General features: G+C 40.7%; 1 protein-coding gene across 1 annotated transcript in view; it reads left to right on the forward strand.

Annotated features, from left to right (window-relative positions):
- polr2b (RNA polymerase II subunit B) overlaps window positions 1–22,183 on the forward strand; it is a 58,865-nt gene that overhangs the window by 25,881 nt on the left and 10,801 nt on the right. The window contains exons 10-19 of the mRNA XM_059965290.1: window positions 1,506–1,692; window positions 2,751–2,894; window positions 3,613–3,752; window positions 5,430–5,541; window positions 10,109–10,263; window positions 12,847–13,045; window positions 19,205–19,373; window positions 20,388–20,484; window positions 20,585–20,679; window positions 21,405–21,655. Coding sequence (XP_059821273.1) covers window positions 1,506–1,692; window positions 2,751–2,894; window positions 3,613–3,752; window positions 5,430–5,541; window positions 10,109–10,263; window positions 12,847–13,045; window positions 19,205–19,373; window positions 20,388–20,484; window positions 20,585–20,679; window positions 21,405–21,655 — 1,549 coding nt within the window. The remainder of the gene's footprint in view (window positions 1–1,505; window positions 1,693–2,750; window positions 2,895–3,612; window positions 3,753–5,429; window positions 5,542–10,108; window positions 10,264–12,846; window positions 13,046–19,204; window positions 19,374–20,387; window positions 20,485–20,584; window positions 20,680–21,404; window positions 21,656–22,183) is intronic.

Below are 22,183 nucleotides of genomic sequence, written 5' to 3' on the forward strand. Positions count from 1 at the left end.
TGCAAGATATCCCAGAAATATTGATAAGCTGAAACTGCTTTATATGCAGGAATGGCCCAAGATTCCTCCTTACTGTTTTGCCAGTCTGATCAGCAGTTACAGGAAACATTTGGTGGAGATTATTGCTGCTGAAGTTGGTTTTACCAGTTACTAAGTACAAATTTTCACATACTTTTTCCAGTGTGGACGGTGAATGATTAAACAATGTGTTCAATAAAGACGTGAAAAGTACAACTGTTTGTGTGTTGTCAGCTTAGTCAGATTGTGCTTGTCTATTATTGTAAGTCCCAGACATGGAGGTCCTGGAGCGGGCTAGCACCCACAGCGTCTACACCCTCCTACAAGAAAGCCCAAGCCAGATGGGCTGGCCATGTCATCAGGATGTCTGACAGTCGACTATCAAAACAGCTGCTGTATGGAGAGCTGAGCCAGGGCAAGCGCTCAGTTGGAGGGCAGAAGAAACGTTTCAAAGACTGCCTCAAAGTGTCCCTCAAAGACCTCAACATCAATCCCAGTAGCTGGGAATCACTTGCTCTGGACCACCCAACCTGGTGGAGCAGGACTACTAAAGGAGCATATGCAGCAGAAATCAGGCGCACCACAGAGGCTCAGAGGATACGTGCCCCACGCAAGGCTTGAGCTACCTCCACTTCCACTGCAGCACCTACCCTCATGTGTCCCACATGTGGGTGAGCTTTCAGGGCCTGGATTGGCCTCACCAGTCACCTCCGGACCCACAGTCACAAACCCTCCACCTGACAGAAGTCATGGTTGTCTTCGACTCTGGACGAACAACAACAACAACTAGATGAAGATCAGACCACATTTTATAAATAATTAATGGTGAAAACCAGGTAATTGCAAAGGGTTCACAAACTTTTTCTTGCAACTGTAAGTCCTGTCTCTTAAGTATCCTCTCCAATAATTTGCTTACCACTGAAGTAAGACTCACTGGTCAATAATTCTCCAGTTTATCCTCTCCCCCATTTTTCAACAAAGGAAGAAAATTTGCCACCATCCAATCATCTGGTATTCCTCCTGTGGCCAGTGAGGATGTAAAGATCATCACCAAGAGTGCAGAAATCTCTTCCCTGGCTTCCATAGTAATCTGGGTATATCCCTTCTGGCACCAGGAACATGTTCAAGCAAATCAGCCTGTTTTATGCTGTTCTCACAATTGTCAAGGTCTCTCTCACTGGTGAATACTGAAGCAAAAGTATTCAATAAGGACCTGCCCAATCTCTGATTCCAATCACGTTTCTTTTGCTATCCCTGATGGTTCCACCTTCACTGGTCATCTTTTTGTTCTACATAATGTGTGGAATGCCTTGTAGAATTTGTTAAGATTTCTAGTCTTTTAACTACTGTACCTTCCAAAACAAACCCATTTTGTTCAGGGTGACTAGCATTCTTAAAATTCTCTAAAGTGGCTGATAGTAATTACCTTTTTGTAATAAACGCATCTACAAGCAAAGTAAAATTATGGTTCAAATTGTCATCTTCAGCATGTTTAAGAACCTACTGAAAGAAGTCCGGATATACTCACAGAAGTTTATAGACAGAGGGAAAGATTTTAACCTGGAATTAGCAATCAAAACGCGGATTATTTCTGATGGGCTGAAATATTCACTTGCAACAGGAAATTGGGGAGATCAAAAGAAGGCTCATCAAGCCAGAGCTGGTGTATCTCAGGTAAAATTCTTCTACAGAAACATACATTTTTTTGTATATATAAATATTCTTCAGATAATGTTTTGCTGGTAAGCTAATAAATGTTTCCTGTGATAGTGAATGCAACCCGAGTAAAATTGTGGTAACTTCAGTAATGTTCAATTTTTAGGATCATCTTGTATATCAGTCCACTTTACACAGATCTGTGTCAATCTGATTCCATAAATTTGTCTCCTCTTTGGTCATTGAGATGAGTATGTAACTAAAGCAGAGATGGCCACATCTGGTGAAGAAAAAGTGCCAAAAGAACTTAAAAATATTTGAGCCTGCCAATCAATATAAAGTTCTGGAAAATAATGCTTCATGTGGCAGTGGTGAGGGTAGTCATGTTGAAGCTTGCTGGCTAAATTGTAGGAGGCTGTAGTCTTATTTTCATTTTAGAATTGACCTCATGTGCACGTACCCCTCTCAAAAAAAACTGTCTATTCGATTCATCCTATTTGTACATTCCCTATACTTAATGAAAACAAAATTAGCTTGTACCCACACTTAAGTATGTATTTTGTTCAATCACAAAACAGGAGAAAATCTGCAGTTGCTTGAAATCCAAGCAGCGCACACAAAATGCTGGAGGAACTCAGCAAGCTAGACAATATCTATGGAAAATATGTCCTACTGAAGGGTCACGGCCTGAAATGTTGACTGTACTCTTTCTTTTTCTCCATAAATGCTGCCTAGCCTGCTGAATTCCTCCAGCATTTTGTGTGTGTTTGCTGGCATTTTGTCTAAATCTCTTTTTTCCCCCAACCCCCATTTGTTGGGCATATCGAAAACAAGAAGCGGTAACCAAAAATTTACTTCAACTTCTGTTGTCTCCTATACAAGCAATTATCAAAAGACCCCAAAAGTATTAATGCATACCTTCAAGCATTGTTTTAACAAAAACCTTTCATATATGTATAAAATGAACTTTTTCTGAAGGTACAGTAAAAAAACAGCAGGTCTCAGGATTTGATGAAGTGTGCAATTTCTAAAAATACAACCTCGGATTGATTATTTAACTATTCAATTGCAAATAGGTGTTGAACCGTTTGACTTTTGCTTCAACCCTCTCTCATCTTCGTCGTCTTAACTCTCCAATTGGAAGAGATGGGAAGCTGGCAAAACCTAGACAGCTTCATAATACACTGTGGGGTATGATTTGCCCTGCTGAGACACCAGAGGTAAGTTCAAGTATTTTAGTCAATGAAAATAAAAATTATCATTTTCATCAGTTTTGTACATCCACTGGTGGTTTGTTGAGTCAAAATATGTCTCAGAGACACTAGGGGGCATGTGAGCAAAGCAGAGATATCACCAAAATAAGACTGGTATGCAAATGAGCATGGCATATAAAATTAATGACAGTTATTAGTTATACTGAGAAGGGAACACAATGACTGGAATCAGGACTGAAAAATAAACTGCTGGAGGAACTCAGTGGGTCAGACAGCATCTCTGGAGATGACAGTAGATGTTTCAGATCGAGGCCCTGCATCGGCTCCTGATGGAGGATCTCACTCTGGAATGTTAACTGTCGCCTCACCTCCAGAGATGTTACCTGACTCTACATTCCTCAGCTCAGGTGAGTGTGCGTATTACTGGACAGCAGGCAGCAAATCCTGGTTGTGAATAGAGACCAGTGCAATGCGACCCTTTGTGTTAACTAAGAATGTTATAGGAATACTAAAGTGCTCTCTCCTAACCTGGGCCTTGAAGAGAAGATGGATAATATTCTAACTGTTTTAGTTGCATTGAAAATAAAACCTGTATTTCTGTTAGTTTGTTCTTGTATTTTTTGACTGGGATGTACAGCTCTGAGTTGGTTACATTGATATTTTAGTCAAATAATGAAATGTGCAGTTGTATGTTTAAATATAATATCTTACTGTGTTGTTTCAGGGTCATGCTGTTGGACTAGTGAAAAATCTGGCTTTAATGGCTTACATTTCTGTTGGATCTCAGCCCTCACCCATTTTGGAGTTCTTGGAGGAGTGGAGTATGGAAAATCTTGAAGAAATTTCTCCTGCTGCTATTGCGGAGTACGTGAGAGTAACAGATTGTCTTTTTTTTAAAAGAGATCTAATGTGGAATAGGCCCTTGTGTACCGTTTGAGCTGAGCCACTTCAGCAAACCCCGATTTAACCCTAACTTGTAACGGGACAGTTTACAATGACCAAATGACCTACTAACTAGTACGTCTTTTGACAGTGGGAGGAAATAGGAGAAAACAAGCACATTCCATGGGGAGGATGTACAGTAGTGGTCACCAACCCTTTTAAGCCTAAGATCCCCTACCTCGGCCTTAGTGAAAGGCAAGATTGACTCCAAATCGATTAGTTACATGCATGTGCACCGGGGCAGAAAAGACTGAAAGTAAAACCCTGCAACCCGGAAGTAGAAATAATGTATGACCACCTTTTTTTTGCACCGTGGACCAGTTTAACATTGACAATATTCTTACGGAGTGGTCGACGGGGGTGGGGGGGGTGTTAAACGCAAAAGGAATACAGCGATACTCGAAGCGGGTTCCTTATGTCCAGTCTATTCCGCAATTTAGTTTACGTGGCTCTCAGATGCTGTCCCACTTGCTCACGTTTTTTCTGCTGGAAAAATACTGAACGGGTTTGTCTTTAAGTGCAGGGTGCTTGGATTCAAGGTACTGAAGGAGTTTTGAAGGCTTCATTGCCTCATTATACAGCCTCTGGGCCTGAGCTCCAGCCTCCTGCCTGTCCACCACCAGCCCCCTTAACCAGGTGTGGCTGTTCCCGTGCCGGGGCTGCGGCGGTCGCAGTCTGGAGAGAGCGACCAACGGAGCGAGGAGTATGACAGGGCGCACGTCCGCCCTCCCTTGGAAGGTCTATCGGCCGACAAAAGTTTGTTTCAGTAGATCGCAGCGAGGTAGCTGCTCTGTTGCTTATGAAACCCTGAGCCCGAATTAGGTTGTCTATGAATATTTTAGCACCAGGTTCCCCACGAATATTTGGTGTGCTAAACAGGTTTAGAGGCGGCACCCATCTGTCCGCGCTCCAGGGCAGTAGCAACGGCACTTCTCACCAGCTGCGCAAAGTGGCTGGTTACTCGAGGCCAACCAGTGATCCCTGACGCACTTGGCTAATAATCACGTGTGTATTCAAGTTCAACAGTGGGCATGACGGAATGAGGAAAGGTGCAGCTGACTCATCGTTTCCTTGTGGCCCGGTGGTTGGGGACACTAAAGTACACTGTAGTGCATGGCAGGGGAGCTACAAACATGCGCACTGGGCAGAAAGAATGGAACTAAAACCCTGCAACCTGGAAACAATCTCTCAATGGTATTTGTGTATTTATTTTTCATTTTTTCTCGGGATCTACTGAGAAAGTCTCAAAGATAGACTAGTCAATCGCAATCGATGGGTTGGCGACCACTAATGTACAGTCTCCTTACCAATGGCCTTGGAATTCAATTCCAAATGCCAAAGGCCTGAGCTGTAATAGCATCACACTACTGTGGCACCCATGTATTTAGAAAAAAATAACTACAGTAGTAACCATTGACTCTGAAGAATAGAAATGTAAATGTTTGCATAGCATTGTATGAAGGCATGGTTAGCCTTGGAGTAACTTGATACCCTGCAATGATTCATATATGAATCAGCTCATGGACTTTATTTCCAAAATATTTGCCTGAGGCATTAAATATATTTAAAAAAAATGTTCTCCATTTTTATCTCCCTTAGTGCTACAAAGATTTTTGTCAATGGTTGTTGGGTTGGTATACATAAAGATCCTGACCAGTTGATGACTACGCTAAGAAAGCTTAGACGTCAGATGGACATCATTGTATCTGAGGTACTCCAAATATCTTTTTCTACTCAGAGATTAGATCTTTTACTTTAATTGTATCTTGGAGGCTAATTACACCCTCATTCATAAAATCAAATTTGATATATCTTTTCATTGCTGGCGTGCTATCCAATTATTATAAAGGCAGTTTGTTTGGCATTAAGATTGTCCATGTACCTAAAAGAGTTTGGAATAGGATATGGGAAAAATATGCTTCACTGCTTCTTACTTAACCCATGTCAATATCTTTTTGAAAACAAAAGAAAACATTTGGGATTAAGTTTTAAAATTTGTTAAAGCAGTTTATTTTTAAACTTGGAAATTGTTTTTCTACATCTGTTCAAAACAGTTTCATGGTACTGGACTAGACTGGTAGAATCTCGTGTAACCTTTAAAATCATAGATGATCTTTTCCAGTGGCTTTTATGACAGAAAACTTGAATCAAGCTCATTTTGTAGCTGTAATAGGGTCATATGATGCTACAGCACAGAAACAGGCCCTTCGACCCATCTAGTCTACAGCTGAACCTTATTGACCAACCTCCCTTGAGTACCTCCTGCCTGATGGTAACAATGAGAAAAGGGCATGCTGAGGGTCCTTGATAATGCATGCTGCCTTTCTGAGACACCGCTCCTTGAAGATGTCTAGGTACTTTGTAGGCTTGTACCCAAGATGGAACTTACTAAATTTAAAACCCTCTGCAGCTTCTTTCGGTCCTGTGCACTAGCCCCTCACCCTCCATACCAGATAGTGATGCAGCCAGTCACAATGCTGTCCACAGTACATCTAAAGAAGTTTTTGAGCATGTGTTTGTTGACATACCAATTCTCTTCAAACTCCTAATGAAGTATAGTCGTTGTCTTGCCTTCTCTATAGCTGCATCTATATGTTGGGACAAGATTAGGTCTTGCACTGCTCACTCTCTCCACTTCTGATCCCTCTATGAGGATTGGTATGTCTTTCTATGTCTTACCCTTCCTGCAGTCCACAATCAGCTCCTTCATCTTACTGATGTTGAGTGGTGTTGCTGCAACACCACTCCCCTACTTGGTATATTTTGCTCCTGTATGCCCTCTCATCTCCATCTGAGATTCTACCAACACTGATTGTATCATCAGAAAATTTATAGATGGTATTTGAGCTAAGCCTAGCACGGTCATGGGTATAGAGAGAGTAGAGCAGTGGGCTAAGCACACACCTCTGAGGTGCGTCAGTGTTGATAGTATGTAGGCTTAACAGCATCTTTGTTCATAACCACTCTTCCATCTGGTGCTCTTGTTCTCACACTTCACCTGTGAGTCGGCTAGTGTGGTGTACTGCATCTGGTGTTCCCAGTGTGGCCTTTTATATATCGGTGAGACCCGACGCAGACTGGGAGACTGTTTCGCTGAACATCTATGCTCTGTCTGCCAGAGAAAGCAGGATCTCCCAGTGGCCACACATTTTAATTCCACGTCCCATTCCCATTCTGATATGTCTGTCGATGGCCTCCTCTACTTTCAAAATGAATCCAAACTCAGGTTGGAGGAACAACACCTTATATACCAGCTGGGTAGCCTCCAACATGATGGCATGAACATTGACTTCTCTAACTTCTGTTAATGCCCCTCCTCCCCTTCTTAACCCATCCCTGACATATTTAGTTGTTTGTTTTTTTTTCTCTCTCTGCCCATCACTCTGCCTGTTCTCCATCTCCCTCTGGTGCTCCCCCCTCCCCCTTTCTTTGTCCTGAGGCCTCCTGTCCCATGATCCTTTCCTTTCTCCAGCTCTGTATCACTTTTGCTAATCACCTTTCCAGCTCTTAGCTTCATCCCACCCCCTCCGGTCTTCTCCTAACATTTCGCATTTCCCCCTCCCCCCATTACTTTCAAATCTCTTAGTATCTTTCCTTTCAGTTAGTCCTGGAGAAGGGTCTCGGCCCGAAACGTTGACAGTGCTTCTCCTTATAGATGCTGCCTGGCCTGCTGTGTTCCACCAGCATTTTGACTGTGCTGCAGTACACAGCTTGAACCACATCATCAAGTTGGCTGATGACATGACCGTGGTGGGGCTCATCAGCAAGAACGATGAGTCAGCATACAGAGAGGAGGTGCAGCGGCTAATTGACTGATGCAAAGCCAGTAATCTGTCTTTGAATGTGAACAGAACAAAAGAGATGGTTGTTGACTTCAGGAGGGCATGGAGCGACCACTCCCCGCTGAGCATCGACGGCTTCTCAGTAGAGATCGTTAAGAGCACCAGATTTCTTGGTGTTCACCTGGTAGAGAATCTCACCTGGTCCCTCAACACCAGCTCCATAGCAAAGAAAGCCCAGCAGCATCTCTGCTTTCTGCGAAGGCTGAGTAAAATCCATCTCCCACCCCCGCCCCTCCCATCCTCATCACATTCTGCAGGGGTTGTATTGAGAGCATCCTGAGCAGCTGTATCACTGCCTGTTTTGGAAATTGCACCATCTCAGATCGCAAGACCCTGCAGCAGATAATGAGGTCAGCTGAGAAGATCACTGGGGTCTCTCTTCCCGCCATTACAGACCTGTACACTACATGCTGCATCTGCAAAGCAAACAGCATTATGAAGGGCCCCACGCATCCCTCATACAAACTCTTCTCCCTCCGGCCATCTGGGAAAAGGCACCGAAGCATTGGGCCCCTCACAACCAGTCCTTGTAACAGTTTCTTCCCCCAAGCTATCAGACTCCTCAATACCCAGAGCCTGGACTGACACCAACTTACTGCCTCTACTGTGACTATTGTCTTGTTTATTTTATTGTAATGCCTGCACTGTTTTGTGCACTTTATGCAGTCCTGGGTAGGTCTGTAGTCTAGTGTAGTTTTTTTCTGTGTTGTTTTCACGTAGTTCAGTGTAGTTTTTGTACTGTTTCATGTAGCACCATGGTCCTGAAAAACGTCTCATTTTTACTTTGTACTGTACCAGCAATTATGGTTGAAATGACAATAAGAAGCTACTCGACTTGACTTGAGAACCTCATTTCTGTTCCCCTAACCAATGAATCCCCTATCACTACAGCTCTCCCTCTGCCTCCCTTCCCTTATGAGCTGCAGATCCAGACTCCATGCCAGAGACCTGCTTGCTGCTGCTTCTCCCTGGTAGGACCCCTCCCCCCCCAACAAACATTATGTAAAGTGGCATACATTTTTGAGGGGAATGGCCAAAGGGACACTCTGCACTGGCTTTCTATTCCCTTTCACTTTTCTGACAATTACCCAGGTACCTGTGCCCTACAGCTTAGGAGTGACTGCCTCCTTGTGGCTCCTGTCTGTCACCTTCACATCCTCCCATAAGCTGACGGTTATTGAGCAGCAGTCCTAGTTCATTAATATGTTCTCTAAGGAGCTGCAGTTTGGTGCACTTGATGCAGATGTAGTTAATCAGGGAGACTCCCAAAATTCCCACGTCTCACACAAGGAACATACATCTAACTGGACCCATTTTCAATACACTAGTATATACTGACAGAAAAGCAACTTACTGGAAACTCACTTAGAGCCTACGTGTATTTTACCCAAGTCTGTTGAGCCAAAGCCGGACCACTCTTAACACTGCCCCACTCCAAAAGTTGTCGCTCTGCTTACACCTTTATTGGCTCAAAGAATAATTCACTCCCGCTGAAAAGTTCGTAAATGGTTCCCACCCTGCAAGACGTCAGTCTTGCTACTTCAAACAGTGACTCACGCCCAATGAATGATTTGATTATTAATTTAAGATTCTTTAGTTGTCCTTTCATGAAGATAAATACTTTCTCTCTGATGATTTTTTGCCAATTTACTTTCTGTTAGTCTCAAGAACTGGAATAAGAAAGTAGTCTGTACTCTACCACCTTGGAGTCCTGATGAAAGATCTTGACCTGAAACATCAACTGTATTCTTTTCCATAGATACTGCCTGGCCTGCTGAGTTCCTCCAGCATTTTGTGGGTGTACCTTGGGATAATTGCCTGATTTCAACCAAATTAATTTACTATTGACAAAATTCCAGATGAAGCCTTTTCTGAGTTTGTCTCTATTCCCAGTGATAGTGGAGATGTATGCATTATCTTTGCTGAAGAACAAGCTTTTTATTGCTCAAAATTGTCATGTCAACATTCTCAAATCTTTATTGGTAGAGTTTAAATCAAGTGCACTTTCCAATGTTGGTGTACTTTCCCTTTTAGTTTTTGCAGCTGATACTTTTAATTTGCAAAGAATAAATGTTTCTAGTCTCTTTTTACATGACCTTTGTTATCCTGTCCTTTCTCCATATTTTCATTTTATCTAAGTTTTCGTAGCTCCTTTTCTGACCATAGATATATTTAGGTTATCCTTGTTACTTAGAGTTATACATTAAAATAGTCTGTGTGGAGCTTATGTGACCGCAGAGAGGTGACACACAAAGATGAAATATAGGCAAAAAGAGAGAAGAAAAACATTGCACAAAAGATGCTGTGGAAGGGATCTTTTGTGTTATGCTATAAACTTGTGCGATGAGATGTAATGAGAATGAGATTTAATAAAAATACTTAGAAAATTGTGAGATGTTGTTCGCTAATTTACTAACAAGAGTTTTTCTTCTAAAGGTATCCATGGTTAGAGATATCCGCGAACGTGAAATTCGGATTTATACAGATGCAGGTAGAATTTGTCGCCCACTTTTGATTGTAGAGAAACAGAAACTGCTGCTAAAGAAAAGGCACATTGATCAATTAAAAGAGCGAGAGTATAACAATTACAGGTATGTGATGGAAAACAGGGCAATCTTAAGAAAGTACAAATGTCTTTGCTCTTCAAGTTTCTGCTTACCACTTTTTTTTAAAAAAGATGATAAATTTGGCCATATATATATTGAATCAAACATGCAGTTTGTGCATGATGAAGGGTCTCGGCCCGAAACGTTGGCTACTCTTCTCACGGATGCTGCCTGACCTGCTGAGTTCTTCCAGCATTGTGTATGTATGCAGTTTGTGCAGTTAGCAGCTTCTGAACTTTTCCTTTGCAAGTCCCTTTAGCCTGTCTTTCTGTCCCCATTCTCAAGCATTTTACTTGGCTTTCCCTTGGGTGGCTCTAGTAACTCCTCCAAGTACCAATGTGATAGCAGGTTCCATATTCAAGCCATTCTGTTAGTAAAGATGTCCCACCTGAATTGTACAATTCATTTTTTAAGTTTAAAACCCTTGGTTTTGGCCCCCTTCACCATGTAAATGTTTTTCCTACATCCAGTTTGCTAAATACATAATTTGAAAAAAAAAGTTAAGTGGGGTCAAAAAATAACTATTATTTAGGAGTTCTCCAGAAAAATGCCAACTAAATATTGTTATGCACCATACCCTAATGTCTGTGTTTGTTTTGTTCCATGTAATTTAATGTATATTAGAATCTGCTGAGAGGTATTATTCTAAAAATCTTAAGACTGTACACTGTTAAATTCCATTTTTTTTAACGTAGTCTTCAACTGTAAGTCTGACTGGTATTTGCTGATTAATACCATTTTGGCTTTTGCTTGTGGCTTAGGGAAGATCACAGAGCAAAGCAAATAAATATTATTTTAAAAACCAATTATTAAGATATTCCAGCAAGCTGGATTTCTGTTTGGTTTGTTTAATTTAGTTTTTGGTTGGGGTTATGATTTACGTTACCTCAAACTTGATGCAATAGAATAGAGTACTGTATTCCCTTCTTTAAATCAGCTTGCCAACTTTAGAGGAAAAATATCTTTATTTGCATCTCTGAAAAGGTTTACTAATGCCCAAAGAACACTAAAGTTTGTAGTTCACACTCGCAACTACTCTTCATTCTCATGTTAAACTCATGTTCTCAGTTTTATATTTTGCACAGGTTTTTTTTTGCATATTGATTGTTCATCAGTCTTATGCATAGTTATTTGTAAAATTCTGTTGTGTTCGTTCCTGTAAATCCCTGCAGGAAAATGAATCTCAAGGGAGTATATGGCAACATATATGTACTTTGATAATAAATCAACTTTGAACTATCATTCATCTACAGTACTTCAATCACAGATTCAAGTCTAGCTTCAGAGACATGACAAAAATCCAGATTCACACACCAATGCCCTACTGACTGTAATGCACTGCCAAAGCTCCCATCTTTTCTAGAGAATTTGGAACATAATTTACTGTTAAATATTTATAAGTGATCTTGCCTAAATAGCTAGAGGACACATGGAAAATCTCCTTGCTATGCTGGCCAGTATGCTAATTATTACCTTATCAATATACACTCACTAGGCACTTTATTAGATACCTCCTGTTCTCCTCCTTGAAGTAGCCCATCCACTTCAAGGTTCAGCATGTGCATTCGGAGATGTTTTTCTGCATAGACTCCTGTTAGCTTGAAGCAGTCTGAAAATTCTCTGACCTCCTTCATTAACAAGGCGGTTTTGCCCACAGAACTACCTCTCACTGGCTGTTTCTTCTTTCTCATACCATTTTCTGTAACCTCTAGAGGCTGTTGTGCGTTAAAATTCCAGGCCAGCGGTATCTGAGATATGCACACCACCACATCTGGCACCAACAATCAAGCCATGGTTAAAGTCATTTAGATCACATTTCTTCCCATTCTGATGTTTGGTCTCAACAACAACTGAACCTCTCGACCATGTCTGCATGCTTTTCTGCATCGAGTTGCTGCCACATGATTGATTAGATATTTGTGTTAAAAGAGCAGATGTACCTAATAAAGTGGCCACTGACTGTACATCAGATGTTGCTTTGTACAAACAGCCGAAATTGATAAATTTGCATAAATGTTTCTTCTTACACTATGGAAAGTTTCTTCCATATGTGTTAGTATTTGATGGATTTATCATCTTCATATGCCAGTTGCTCTGCCCAAATACGCAAGAAGTAGCAAAGGGTTGAGAACACGGCCAAGTCCATCATGCAAATCAACCTCCCCTCTATTTACCTTTTGTACACTTGCTGCTGCAAACATGGTCAAGTACTCATCCAACCCTATTTTCTCTTCTCCCCCTCCTGTTGGGGAGAAGATATAAAAGCCTGAGAGCATCAGCCACCAGACAAGGACAGCAATGGACCCCTTGTGCATTAAAGTATGAATTCCTAATCTTTCAATCACTTTTGTCATGGCCCTTGTCCTTTGTCTGCTTGTCTACATTGCACTGCACTTTCTCTGTAACTGCAGCACCATGTTCTACATTCATTTTTCCTTTTACTGCTTTGATATAATTATAATATTTATGACACAAAAGCTTTTCACTGTATCTTGGTACATGTAAAGATATTAGTAATAAACTCAATACTGGGTTGAATGTGTTGACTAAATTCATTTCCATCCTCAGCTGGCAGGATCTTGTGGCGAGTGGTGTGGTAGAATATATTGATACGTTGGAAGAGGAAACTGTGATGCTGGCCATGACTCCTGATGACTTGCAAGAAAAAGGTGTTGCATACTGTTCAACATATACACATTGTGAGATTCATCCATCCATGATTCTTGGTGTTTGTGCATCGATTATCCCATTCCCTGATCATAATCAGGTGAGTAAGACTAAACATAACCAAGATGACTTTAAGAGTAAACTCTTGAAAGATGTAACAAATACCACACGGATTGAGTTTCATCCAGAGAAAGTTGTCATTATATTTGAGTTAATGTAACAACATTTCAATGGTAGCAAAGGATAGAACATTGGACAGTACAGTAGAAGCATTTTCGTGCCAAACTTTTAATGTACTCTTAAGTTCAATCTAACCCTTCCCTCCCACATAGCCCTCCAATTTTAATTCATCCATGCACCTATCTCAGATTCTCATAAATTCCCTAACATATCTGCCTCTACCAGCAACTCTGACAACAGATTCCATGCACCCACCACTCTGTGTATGTGTACATGGTAAAAAAAACCTCTGACCCCCCCCCCCCACCATACATACATACACACACACACACACACACACACACACACACACACACACACACACACACACACACACACACACACACACACACACACACACACACACACACACACACACACACACACACACACACACACACACACACTCTCTCTCTCTCTCTCACTCTTCCCTCCAGGCACCTTAAAATTATGCCTCCTTGTATTAGCCATTTATACCTGGAAAAAGTCTGGGAGCATGGGAACCAGGAAACTTGGATGCATGGATTCAGAATTGCCTTGTCCACAGAAGGCAGAGGGGGTTAGTAGACTGAGCATATTCTGCCCAGAGGGTGTTGACCAGTGTTGTCCACAGGGAAACCACTAGTGAAAAGTTTGGCTGTCCACTTTACACATGCCTCTTATCATCATGTACACCTCTATCAAGTCATATTTCATCTTCTTTCACTTCAAAGAGGAAATCTGTAGCTCGCTCAACATATAAGAAATACTCTCTTAATTCTATTAGCACTCTGGTAAATCTCCTCTGCACCTTCTCCAAAGCTTCCACATCCTTCCTATAATGAACACAACATTCAAAGTGTGGTCTAACTAGAGTTGTATAGAGCTGCAATATTCCCTCGTGTTTCTTAAACTCAATTCCCCACCCCCCCCAACTCAAGCAGGCCAACACACCACAAGCTGAATTAAACATCCTATCAACTTGTATGGGACCTTTGAGGTATCTGTGGACGTAGATCCCAAGATTCTTCTGTTCCACCGCTAGTAAGAATCCTGATACTAAACTAGTACTCTGCTATAAAATTCGACCTTCCAAAGTGTATCACTTCACACTTTTCTGACTGAACTCAAACTGCTCCTTCTCAGTTGAATTCTGCATCCAATCAGTGACCCATTGCAACCTACTGCAATCCTCTACACTATCCAGAACACCACTAAACTTTGTGTCATCTGCACCTTACCAACCCACCCTTCTACTTCCTCATCCAAATCATTTGTAAAAACAGAAATAACATGGATCCCAGAATACATCCTTATGGAACACTACTGGTCAGCACCCTCCGATCAGAATATGCTCAATCTACTACCACCCTCAGCCGTCAGTGGAAAAGGCAATCACATAACCAAGTTTATCTGGATCTCATGCTGCCTGACATTCTGAATGGCTACTATGGGGAACTTTGAATGCTATTTATATCACATCCACTCACTACTTTCATCAGTTTGTTTTGTCACTTCCTCAAAGAAGTGACCTGCCACTCTCAAAACCGTGCAGACTATCCCTAACAGACTATACTTCTCCAGGTGATTGTAAATCCTGCCCCTAAGAATCCTCTCCTAGTTTGCCCACCGCTGAAGTAAGAAAGCACACCAAAATTGCCATGTACAAGTGAAAATTACTTTAAGCTCTTGATGTCTCTTTTATCTGGCATCTGTTACCTCTGGAATCAACTTTTCAATAGATTCACTCACTTTCATTAGTAATTCACTTTCAATTCAGTTTAGTTTTGGAATAACAAACTCTACCTGTTCTTCACAACTCACTAATCAAAATTTTCATTTGGCTCTTGAAAACTTTGTTGTATTACTATTTGTACAAGGCCTTGGTGAGACCACACCTGGAGGAGTATTGTGTGCAGTTTTGGTCCCCTAATCTGAGGAAAGACATTCTTGCCATAGAGGGAGTACAGAGAAGGTTCACCAGATTGATTCCTGGGATGGCAGGACTTTCATACGAAGAAAGACTGGATCGACTAGACTTATACTCGCTGGAATTTACAAGATTGAGGGTGGATCTTATTGAAACGTATAAAATTCTAAAGGGATTGGACAGGCTAGATGCAGGAAGATTGTTCCCGATGTTGGGGAAGTCCAGAACGAGGGGTCACAGCTTAAGGATAAAGGGGAAGCCTTTTAGGACTGAGATGAGGAAAAACTTCTTTACACAGAGAGTGATGAATATGTGGAATTCTCTGCCACAGGAAACAGTTGAGGCCAGTTCATTGGCTATATTTAAGAGGGAGTTAGATATGGCCCTTGTGGCTAAAAGTATCAGGGGGTATGGAGAGAAAGCAGGTACAGGGTTCTGTGTTGGATGATCAGCCATGATCACACTGAATGGCGGTGCAGGCTCGAAGGGCCAAATGGCCTACTCCTGCACCTATTTTCTATGTTTCTACTTTGGCCTGCTTCCAATAAAGGAGGTTAAGCTTTCCCATAGCAAGCTTATTGAAATCTTTTTAAAAACATGACAAAACAATCAATTTTACTTTCTCTGAAAGTTCTCTTTGTTTTTAGGCCTGCGTTTATGGATATTGAAATTGTTAGAGGACCTCTGTATTGAGAAGTGCAATGTGAACTTCAAGATTAAAGATTTTTCATTTTTATGATCCATTTATCTGCAATTTCCTTGTATCAGTATTAAATTGGAATAATAGGCAGAACAGCAATAGCTGGAGTTTCCGGGAGGTATTTGGAAGTAATCTAAAAGGAGGAGGAAACCACTGGCTGACAAGGGAAATCAAGGGCAGCATAAAAACAATAGTGAGGGCATTTAATATAGCAAAAAAATAGTGGGAAGCTAGAGAATTAGGAAACTTTGAAAAACTAGCAGAGGGCAGCTAAAAAGCCTTAAGGAGAGAAAAGGTGTAATATGAAGATAAGAAGGCCAGTAATATAAAAGAAAATACCAAAAGTGTTTTCAGATATGTAACACTTGCCCAACAGGCTGGTATATGTCTAGGGGAAAAAACCCAGCCTCTCGCCGACTCCCCCCGCCTCCCGTATACGCAGGTACTGTGGGAATCAAGTTAATGCTGCGTCGCACACGCAATATCAAGCTCTCACCTGATACAGTTATGGAATATACTTTAAAGATTTTACTAAAACTAAATGAGTACTAACAATACAGTATATATGAAGGAAAATAAAATAAAAGGCACCAAACTTCAGGCGCCAGAGTTCAGTCAGTTTAGTGCACATTGTTGGAGCTCAGCCATCGAACCATTCAACCCCTCGTCACTTTCCTCTGATCTCCACGTCCTTGCACCTGGGACCACCGTGGTGGTCGACCGAGCAGTGCAGAACACGTCCACCTTCTTCCCGACTCCGCGAAAACCCCGCTCCCAGACCCACGAAACAAAATAACATTTCCCCATTGGTTAACAAATGAATTCAATCCCCGTTATCAGCAATTCTAAAGTTAAACAACTACGAGAGAAAGCACTTATCATAACAAAGAAGCATTCCTACTCTTAACAAAACAAAGAAGCCATTTTGATTAACATACGCAGTACGTTGTACAGATATATAAAGAGTAAAAGATAAGTGAGAGTGGATGTTGAGCTGCTGGAAAATGATGCTGGTGAGGAGTAATTGAGTACAAAGCAAAACTGGATGGATTTAAGTGTTTTGCTTCAGTCTTCACACTGGAAGACACTAGCAGTATGCCAGAAATTCGAGAGGAGTATAGAAGGAAGAAGTGAGTGTAGTTGCTATTGCTAAGGAGAAGATGCTTGGAGAGCTGAAAGATTTGAAGGTAGATAAGTATTCTGGACCAGATGGATTACAGTCCAGCGTTTAGAAGGAGGTAGCTGAAGAGATTGTGGAAGCATTAGTAATGATCTTTCAAGAATCACTTGATCCTGGAAGATAACATTCTACTCTTTAAGAAGGGATGGAGGCAAAAAAATAAGGAAATTATGTACCTGATAACAGTGGTTGGGAAGATGTTGGAGTATTATGTATGACATTTCAGGTACTTGGAGGTATATGATAAAATAGGTCAAAGTCAACATGGTTTCCTTAAGGGGAAATCTTGCTTGACAATAGGCATGATAGACAAACCAGAGTCAGTGGATGTTTGCTTAAATTTTCAGAATTTCTTTGACAGAGTGCTGTGTGTGAGGCTGCTTAACAAGACCCAGGATATAGAAAAGATACTAATATGGATAGAAGATTGGCTATCTGGCAGGAGGTAAAGAGTAGGAATAAAGGAGACCTTCTTGTTGGCTGCTGGTGACTAATTGTATTCTGCAGGGGTTGCTGTTGGGACTGCTTCTTTTCAAGTTATGTCAGTGATTTGGATGACAGAATTGACAACTTTGTGGCTATGTTTGTGGACGATATGAAGATAGATGGAGGAATGGTTAGTGTTGAAGAAGCAGCGAGGCTGCAGAAGGACTTGGACAGCTTAGAAGATTGAGCAAAGAAGTGGCAGATGGAATAGTGTCAGGAATGCACAGTCATGCACTTTAGTAGAAGAAATAAGGCACTGACTATTTTCCAAACGTCGTGAAAATTCAGAAATCTGAGGTGCGAAGGCACTTGGAAGTGCTCATGCAGAATTTCCTTAGGGTTGACTTGCAAGTTGAGTTGGTAGTAAGGAAGGCAAAAGGAATGTTAGCATTTATTTCAAGAGGATTAGAATATAAAAATAAGGATGTAATGCTGAGGCTTTATAAGGTATATTTCAGACTGCATTTGGAGTATTGTGAGCAGTATTTGGGGCCCTTAACTAAGAAAAGATGTGCTGGGATTGTAGAGGGTTCAGAGGAGGTTCACAGGAATGTTTCTCGGAGCGTCTGATAGCTCTGGCTGGGCCTGTACTCGCTGGAATTTAGAAGAATGATGGGCGATCTCATTGAAACGCATTGAATATTGAAGGCCTGCATATGCACAGTCATTTTCCTAGGATTGTTGAATCAAGAAATGTAGAGGACATAGACTTAGGGCAAGAGAGAAGAGGATTAATATAAACCTGAGGGATAACCATTTCACATAGAAGATGACTCTAATATTGAAGGAGCTACCAGAAGAAGTGGTTGAGGAAGATACATTAACAGCCCCTAGACAAGGCATTTGGGCAGGGACATGGATAGGAAAGGCATTGCGGAATAGCGGCTAGACAGTGTTCAGAGACATTCTTTAAGAATTTTGATCGGCATGGGCCAGTAGGGCCAAAGAGCCTATTTCTGAGCTCTATGACTCTTATTTGCACACTTTGGCCACTGGGTGGCACCAAAGGAATGTCTGTTCAAATCTCTGCCAATGTTTGTATTGCATAAGAAGTGATTTGTTGGGGGTGGGAGGGGGATAAAGCTGTCTGTAATTTTCCTGGCTCTCTTATCGACCTTTTGAACAGGTCCCCTGATCCGAAACTGTTGCAGCTGCTCATGAGTCCAATTTCTGAATCCACCAACTAAGAATTGCGCAGGTGACTTTGGACATAAAGAGCCAGACATTCCATGTACCACCTTTCTTCTTTTCAATATATGATAACTAAGTGTTAAACCTTTTTGACCATTCTTAGTTTTTCAGTCTGAAAATTCATTTTCTTTCCTCCCAACTATACTGAGATGGTGTAACATAGGGTTTACTTTTCAGAGCACTGTGCAGTGAAACTATTTAAATATATATACACGTGTTTTCAGATTCACTACCCTTTTGAGCTAACTCCCCCTCCAAATTACCTCTCCTATTTGATGCTGATCAGACTTTGCACGTTCCTATTGAGATTGTTGTCCACCAATTCAGATGCAATATTTGTTTTCCTCCTGTCCCTTTCATTTATTATTAGTAATTTAACAACTTTTGATTTAAGAGAAAAAGCACCATTGATTATCAGAAAGGGTCTTTGTCTGTTCTATCAGTTCTAGTTGTATTATATTTGTAGTGAGGTGTAGAAAATTTTTAATTATATGTTCTATGAAACTAATGCTGAAATGCCATTCATTTGAAGGTAGATTTACAGTTTTGCTGTCTTGTCCATCTATTATTCTAGTCTCCCAGAAATACGTATCAATCTGCTATGGGTAAACAAGCTATGGGAGTTTATATTACAAATTTCCATGTGCGAATGGACACCCTGGCACATGTGCTGTACTATCCACAGAAACCACTTGTCACAACACGCTCCATGGAGTACCTGCGATTCAGAGAGCTACCAGCTGGTAAGTGACTAATAAAATTGTTTTTAAACTAGATGTTTGTTACAAGTGCATGGAATCAGTATAGATGGCATGGTTGAAGTAAAACCAAATCTCTTTATTGTGTTAACCCTGATCATACACATGAATGCCATTTAAGAAGTTACAGAAATAGAAATTATGTATTTGCAGTGATCTGGTGTTCATTTTAATCTTTTCACTGTGAAGCTTATTTTGAAAGCAGCTACCTTTATTCATAACTATAGGGCAATGTTACAGTTTAAACCTAACACTTTAAGTTTGCAATTCACTTTCCATTATAAATGCAAGAGATTCTGCAGATGCTGGAAACCTGAGCAATACACACAGTGTTGGAGTAACTCAGCAAGTCAGGTAGCATCTGTAAGGGGCAATAAACAGTCAATGTTTTGTTCGTTCATCAGGATTGGAAAGGAAGGTGGCGGGGGTGGGGAGCTGTATAAGCTGTCAAGTGATAGGTAATAAGATCAGCTGAGGAAAAGTGGTTGGGTGAGGGGTAGGGGAGGAGTAAGAAACTGGGAAGTAAGAAGTGCAAAAGGTAAAGGGCTGAAGGAGAAATCAAAGGACAGTGGACTATAGAAGAAAGGGAAGGAGGAGAGGAACCAGAGGCAGGTGATGGGCAGGTAAAGGGAAGAGAAGAGATAAGAGTGGAACCAGAATGGTGAATGAAATAAGAGAAAAGCGGGGAGAGGGTGTAACTACCAGTTCATTCTACCCATCATCTCCCAGCTTCTTACTTCATCTTCCCCTCCCCATCTACCCACCTAATTTCTGGTCGGAAATGTCAACTGTTTGTTTCCCTCCATAGATGCTGCCTGACTTGACTAGTTCTTCCAGCATTTTGTGTGTGGTTCACTTTATTACCTGTGTTTCATGAACATAACACTACAGTATAAACACTGAGCTTGTCAACTTTCACAAATACTTTAATGTCCAAAAATGATCTGGACATTATTATGTGCCTTGTGGAAATTTTCACATTGTTCTGTATGTTTTTAGGTATAAACTCTATAGTAGCAATTGCTTCATATACTGGTTATAACCAAGAAGATTCTGTCATCATGAATCGGTCTGCAGTGGACAGGGGTTATTTCAGGTTTGCTTAACTTGTTTACATCTTCAGTACTTTAAATGTATGTAAACTGCTGCTTTTCCATGTTTTTCTTTTCCATAATAACCAAATTTGTGTTTGTTAGGTCTGTGTTCTACCGTTCATATAAAGAGCAGGAATCGAAAAAGGGTTTTGATCAGGAAGAGGTATTTGAGAGGCCTACACGAGAAACTTGCCAGGGTGAGCCAGAATTTGTTTTTACTTTGATGATTGAGATCTGAATTGTAAAGTGTTGCCTATTCACATTTTAATGTTTGGGTTTGTCTTGTGGGATGGATTAACACTCCATTGAGATTGAGATAATAAGTACTCTTTTCTCCAATAAAAGTAAAGGTTAAGCTGGGCTCTTACAGTTTTCCAGGAAAATCTTCTCTTTACTCCGAAGTATTTACATCTTATTGGAGTCTTGTCATTTTTGGTCACATCTCAAAGCCCAGAATGCTTGTGTGAACCTTGAAATACCAAAGTGTTGTATTTCAGTCCAGATCTGTCCTAACTTATATGTGTATGAATTTGCAGTTCAAACAGAGTTGACTTGTTAGTGGAACATCTGTTGAGGGCACATGAAGCGTAACTGAACAAATGGACAGATCTATCGTGTATTTAATATTTTCCTAGTTTGTAGCAATTGAATATAGCTTGTCCCATATAAGACAAAAGTAGCATTTTGTATGACCCCTTGTACAAATATTTGATCACTTTTGATCAAACATATATTCATTAAATTTACAAATGTATTAGTTTTATTTAATTAAAGTTTCATTACTAAAACTGCTGCAGAAAATGAAGTCAAATATTATGCGAGTGTGGGTATTAAAAAAACAATTCCTGACATGTTATTCAGTTTCAACTAAAGCAGATTCCGTGACAGCTATTTTTCTTGTTGCTTTGTGTCTTTGGTATAGGTATGAGGCATGCTATTTATGAGAAGTTGGATGAAGATGGATTAATAGCACCTGGTGTGCGGGTTTCAGGGGATGATGTAATCATTGGCAAAACTGTAACTCTGCCAGAAAATGAAGATGAGCTTGAGAGCACAAACCGACGGTACACAAAGCGGGATTGCAGCACCTTCCTGCGGACGAGTGAGACCGGTATTGTGGACCAGGTCATGGTAACACTAAACCAAGAGGGATACAAATTTTGCAAAATTAGGGTAACTTTTTAATTATAGTTCTAAGTTCTTTATTCAAACACCAAATCATCAATATGTCATCCCTTCACAACATTTTTACAAAATGAAGTAAGAATGCATTTTGGCAATAAGAGTTTTAGAGATTTTCCCGGACATACACAGAAAACTGTTCGTGCATGTTTTAGTGGAATTTTTATTCAAGGCAAAACAGTTTTAATACTGAAGAAATTCTTAGAAGATTTGCCGATCATTGCTTAAGAATTGAATGGATAGTTAGGTTTATCCTTCAACTTAGAATAGGGATTGTATAGCATAAAATTTGTCACTATTTTGATTATCCTTTCATCTGTTTTGGAAGCTTGCTGTCCTATGATTATTAGGAGGAACCCAACCTGCTGAAATAGCCATAGTAATCTGTTAATTAGAGTAACAGATGTGGCTGTCAGCATTGCTGTCAAACAGCACATAGCCACTCACTGATACTCAGTTTGGGTTTGGTTGGGTCCACTTCTCATTTGCAACTTTTGATCAAAAATGAATTAAAACAGA

The sequence above is a fragment of the Hypanus sabinus genome, chromosome 3 (genome assembly GCF_030144855.1).
Source record: "Hypanus sabinus isolate sHypSab1 chromosome 3, sHypSab1.hap1, whole genome shotgun sequence".
NCBI classification, from domain to species: Eukaryota; Metazoa; Chordata; class Chondrichthyes; order Myliobatiformes; family Dasyatidae; genus Hypanus; species Hypanus sabinus.